The sequence below is a fragment of the Elephantulus edwardii genome, unplaced genomic scaffold, assembly GCF_000299155.1.
Source record: "Elephantulus edwardii isolate Elephantulus edwardi_28Jun2011 unplaced genomic scaffold, EleEdw1.0 scaffold00044, whole genome shotgun sequence".
Lineage (NCBI taxonomy): Eukaryota > Metazoa > Chordata > Mammalia > Macroscelidea > Macroscelididae > Elephantulus > Elephantulus edwardii.
Window position 1 is genome coordinate 17,371,011 of NW_006399794.1, and position 5,723 is coordinate 17,376,733.

The 5,723-nt window shown below is 34.7% G+C and overlaps 1 protein-coding gene across 1 annotated transcript in view; it reads left to right on the plus strand.

Annotated features, from left to right (window-relative positions):
* RNF169 (ring finger protein 169) overlaps window positions 1-5,723 on the plus strand; it is a 93,456-nt gene that overhangs the window by 70,244 nt on the left and 17,489 nt on the right. The window contains exon 4 of the mRNA XM_006885581.1: window positions 3,221-3,339. Within this exon, the coding sequence (XP_006885643.1) occupies window positions 3,221-3,339 (119 nt within the window). The remainder of the gene's footprint in view (window positions 1-3,220; window positions 3,340-5,723) is intronic.

The following is a 5,723-nucleotide window of genomic DNA, read 5'->3' on the forward strand; positions in this document are numbered from 1 at the left end:
TGCCTTAATACCTGTGGAATTAAATGAAAACTCTGTAACATTCAGTATAATTCTCATTTTTCTTCCTTTCTTAAAACCTAGAATTTTTGTCTCATGGAATGCTTGCCCATTTGCCTATAAGCTGCTCATATTCTATGCTCAGTTCAAAAGTTGTCACTTTCGTAGACCTTTTAGGGATTCTTCACTGACTTCTACATTCTCATCATCCTTCTTGATCTCTTCTTTTGCAACATATACAGGACTTATTTCATTCTCTCTTAAATTACAGTTACTTGTTTACTAGATTCTAAATTTATTGAGTGTAGAAAATGTGTCATGCCTGTCCTTAAAAATTTGTTTTAAAATTTCCTACATTTATTACATTGAATTAGAGTGGAAGGGGGGAAATATTTATTCTAGAAACAGCTGTCATCATCTGTTATTTTTTTCAAAATGGAAATGAGTACAGAGTTTAAATTTTGTAATTTATTATAGAACAGTATTACAGTGTAAGTTGTTAGAAAACATGTTAGTACAGCAATTATATTTTTACCAAAAAATTCTATTTGGTAAGCAATTGTATTCTTACCAAAAATTATAAGAAAGAAAGTGAAAATAACTTGTAATAATTTAACCCAGAGATAACCCCTTTATATTTACATTTTGGTAAAGATTCTTGGAGGCTTCTTTTCTAAACACATATGTACATAAACTTTAATTGTTTTCCTTTTTAGAAAATGTAACCAATCCAGTGCATACTTTTTCTACTAAACTATAAATCATGGTTGTCTTTACATAAAAATAAAGAATCCTCATTATTTAATGGTTTGCTAGTATTCTTGGAATAGATTTTTTATCTAGTTTATGTCGTTTATCTCCTGTGGATATTTTGGTTTTTTAAACAACACTATCTCATAAAGATTAAAAAATTAATACAAACAAAACTTCTTTTTAGTTGAGGACTTCCCACTTGTTAGCCAGTATATTGTTATTATTAGATGCCATTGAGTGGACTACGACTGATAGAGGCCCTATCAACTGACAGATCTGAACTTGACCTTCTTCTGTCCTATCCTTATGATCTCTGATATGCTTCAGCCCATTGTTACAGTCACTGGGTCAGTCTCTCTTGTTGAGAGTCTTCCCATGTTTCACTCACCCTTTAACTGGTCCAGTATGATGTGTTTTCTCAAGGACTAGTCCCTCCTATCAACAAGCCCAAATATGTTTCAGTGTCCTTGCCTCTAAGGAGCACTTTGGTTGCGTTTTCTCCAAGATAGACTTGTTTGTTCACTTGGAAGTCTGTGAGATACTCTATATTCTCCAATACCACAACCTATGTAATTTACTGTCATTTACTACGTCTTTATTTTATAGATAAGGAAACTGAGTGTTAGAAAGAGAAAGGAACATACAGTGACAGTGATAGCTAAGTAGTAAAGCTGTGATCTGAATATTCTTTTATCTGGCACAAGGAACTCTGGTGATATAGTGCATAATATGTCAGGCTACAAATCAAAAGCTCAGTTGTTCGAATCAACCAGTGTGAGAAGGATGAGCATTCTCTTCTGGTGAAGATTTACTGGCTTGGAAACCTGATGGAGGGTTGCTATCAGGCTTGAACAGATTGAACAGTAATGAGCTTGATTTTTTTTTACTTGTCTTTGAACTGATTGTGAGGGAAGGCTTATATAGAAGTTGCTAATTCTTTATTTTCTGTTGAGTTCATGGTATCAGAGCTTGTTCTGTTTTCCCAAAGTTAGCTAGAGAATGCCATATAAAATTCAATAATGAGTTAATGTAATTAAACATTTTCCAGTGATTATTTTGTATGACAGGGTGATTCCCTCTACAAAATTGAAAAGCTTCTATGTGAATTGTAATCTTTTACTCTCCCTGAATGACTAACCGGTAACAAGCACAGCCTGTTGTAGGTATGTACCTATAAGACTAAAACATTGAAATAATGCCAGATACTCTGAGCCACATGTATGTATGCTTATGCCTCTGTATGTCTACAACTTTCAATTTATTATAATTTGATTATTTGTAGTTAATTGACATTGTGCTAGATAACCATTATTAAATGACTAAACGTTTTGTTTGTTTGTTTATCTGTTGATGGTATTGGGAGGTTTTTGTTTTGTTTTTTGTTAAAATCCTTTGCTCTCCTAAACTTATTTTCTAAAATGGAAAACAGGCCCATAAATAAGAAGTTACAGTTCACAATAAGGGGATGATTAAACATTGTAATTAATTAATTTTATTAATCAGTGTCAACTAATGTTATAAAACAAGATGCCTATGAAAAACTAATATTACTTAGAAACTTTAAAACATAAATAATAGAAATTACAGTTCAATATAAGTAGTTGTTATACATGAGAAGGGCTTATATTGAATAATAAGGCAAAATCTCATATGATATGTATAAAAAGTAACATTGAAAAGATTCCAACTCTATAATGAAAGAGAAACTATAAAAACAAAATAAGTGATTTAGTATAGACAAGAATTGGAAAACCTTTATCTAAATTGTAACCTCCAGAAGGCCAGGGAGTATTTTGTAATTAGAGAACAGAGAAAGATAATTTTATGCATTGGAAAATGACACATCCAGAAGATGACTAGTAAAATGTGTATGAGGGTCCAGTGGGGGGAGGGCAGGAGCAGAGGGATGAGGATGGGAAAGGGCTTAAACAAAGTGTCGCACAATTTGATGGGTAGAGGGAGGGATGGGTAAAAGAAATGGGAAAGAGCTGGTGTGGAAAACAATGTATCTAGACTTTGTAAGTTAACCAGAATAAAATAAAAATTAAAACCAAAAAATACAGAGAATTTGAAAGCTTCCCTCAGCAAAGTAGGAAATAGTTTGGTTGAACTGTTTGGTAACAGTGTACCCTATAGCATTTTCTGGTCTGTAATCTTAGGTAAATTAACTCTTCTGAGCCTTGGTTTGCCATCTACAAAAGAAAATAATAATCCCTGCTTGATTTGACTGATAATAAGTAAATGAAATTAAGTATCTACAAATGTTCGTATACCAAAAAGCTCCATGCAAATAAATGCTTTACTAAAAAGGATGGTATAGAAGTTTCTGGCTGAGTGGGTGGAGTGATAGCTAATAGTGGGCCTTAGATTAAGACAGATTTTTTGATGTATTGTGTTTAGCTACATTTGGGATATATAGTTTCTGTGGGAACTCAGATGGACAGTCTTGTCTCCCTTTTCTCCTTGTCAGTGTCCTGCACGTCTCTCAGATTCAGAAAACGAAGAACCTTCCCGAGGCAAGATAATACAGACACATCGGTCGGCATTTGTTTCCAAGAACAACTCCTACTCATTAGCATTCCTGGCAGGGTAAGAGACTAATACTGAATTCAGCCAGAGTTCTTTTATTTTGGGGTGTAACACAACAAGAATAGGGGAACAACGATGTGTGTTGTGTTACAGCTACTTTTGGGGTAGGAATGAAGGAAAGAAAAGAGGTGGATGTTGGTTTTCAAATAGGATTAAAGGGAGGTTTGCTGCTTTTTGTTTTCCAGCTAAATAATTTTAAATATTTTTGGTGAAAATATAAGCAACAAAACATAACGCTATTCAATAATTCTACATTTATAGATCAGTGTGATTTGTTACATACTTCACATTCCCACTGTCTTTACCCATACGGTTTTTAACCCCATTACCTTTTATTGTCTGTGCCCTTAAAGTTTTCATAGGTGCTTTAGAGTTGCTGTTGATTTGTTGACATATAGATAATTCTTAAAAGAGCAAACTTTTCAATCAATTGAGCAGAAACTTTCTTAATTATTGATTTATTTACAGATGACTTTATGGGGATAGTTTGGTTTAAGATTGTTTCAGAATAATAGAGTTAGGGTTCTCCAAGTCTCCTTATATCCAATAATTTTCATGTCCATGGGTATTTAATGTTCTGCATTTTTCCTTCTGTTGATCAAGGTTCTCCAATTGGGTCCTTGATCAAAATGTTCAATAGTGATTACTTGTGTTGTTGTTGTTATGTGCCGTCGAGTTGTTTGCAACTCATAGCGACCCTATGTACAACAGCCCTAAACCGTGCTCTATCCCGTGCCATTCTCATTGCCTCTGACACACCCATCCCGATTACCCCAGTCACTGAATCAATCCACCTCATAGAGGGTCTTTCCCTCCTGCGCCGTCCCTCCACTCTACCCAGCATGATGTCCCTCTCTAAAGACCTGTCTCTCCTTACAACATGTCCAAAGTATGCCACGCGAAGCCCCAGAATCCTTGCCTCCAAGGAGCAGCCTGGTTTAACCCTCTCTAGGATGAATCTGTTTGTTTTCCTGGCAGGTGCCATTTTTTTCCTGATTACGTGGCTTGGGAGGTCGTAGTTCATAAAGGCATTTACCCATATGTAGTCCATTTCTTTCTCCAATTCCTGGGTTACTGTTTTCTATTACACCAAGCATATAGAGACCAGCTGTTGTCTCTTAAGTGGCCCTAGGCAGTCCTGATTTTTTTTCCCCAAGTTAAACACCGATTTCTGACATCCCCCTGGTAGAAATTGGGCCACATAATGTGAACTTTCTATCTGAGAGAGGGAACAGTAAAGTCTTAGTCTGACAAAAATCTCTGGGCTCTTTCCCTGGTCTTACTTTCTCTTAAAGAGCCAGGGGCCCTTGTTACTTTCTTTTCAGTGTCTAAATAGATTTCAAAAGGGCAAACTGAAGACCTGAAGAACTTTGTCAGGAAATATCTTAATCCTTCAGACATGGCTGACCACAAGGAGGGAAGAAGTAAGAGGAAAGATGGAGATTAGATGTTGTAGGCATAGTGAAGGGGTAGATGAAGAAGGAAAAATAATTTGTGAACAGATACTATGTGTCATGGAAACCTTAGATTGGAAAATCTTTTAAGGTAATACTGTGATTTACATGCCTTATTTGGTTACTATAATTTCTTCTTTAGGTAAGAAAATAACAATCTTTCAGTTCTAAATTATACTTAGCAAAAAAAGTGAATTGTGCTGACCATGAGATGTAACATACATGTTAAAACAGTTAGTATTGTTCATAGTGTTTTGTTATTTAAAATGAAATTTTATGCCATAAAACAACAAAAGAATCAGTTTAGTTTCTCTGCAAGTTCTCTAAGGAGAATTCATATGTCACTTAAAAATTTTTGTGTCTATATTTAAATCAGATGAATCAGCGTTTGTTTTACTCAAAAACTTTTGGTTTCTAAGCCCAAAAGCATAAAGATAAGGGTGAGTAGACATACCTGAGAGCATGAATAGATGCTGGTTGTGAGAGTCTTGCCTGCAGCTTATTTTCTTCTGGAAAATTGAAAGTAAAGAGGCCTTTGCACCTATATTAATAAAGTTCTGTAACCCTTTGAAAATTAAACATCTTCTAAACAGGCAGGTAAAGTAATCGTTAATTCTAGTTAATCACAAATGCTTCTTAATTGAAAAAAAAAAATTTAACTTGGAATACAAGTTGTAAACTTTTTAATACCAGAAAAACTGCTCATCTTTTACTTTTTTTTCCCCTTTTCTCTTTCCTCCTTTACTTGCCATTCTGTTTTTTCCCTGACTCCTCATTTTCCCCTCTGCTCACCACAGATCACCCAGAATTGAACAACAAACCTAGAGGCAAATTCTTCTTAAAGTTCAGCCTTTAAAAAAAAAGAGAATTAAAAAAAATTCTCCTACAGAGTTAATTTCTTTTTTCTCTTCCCTTCTCTTCCCTTTTCTT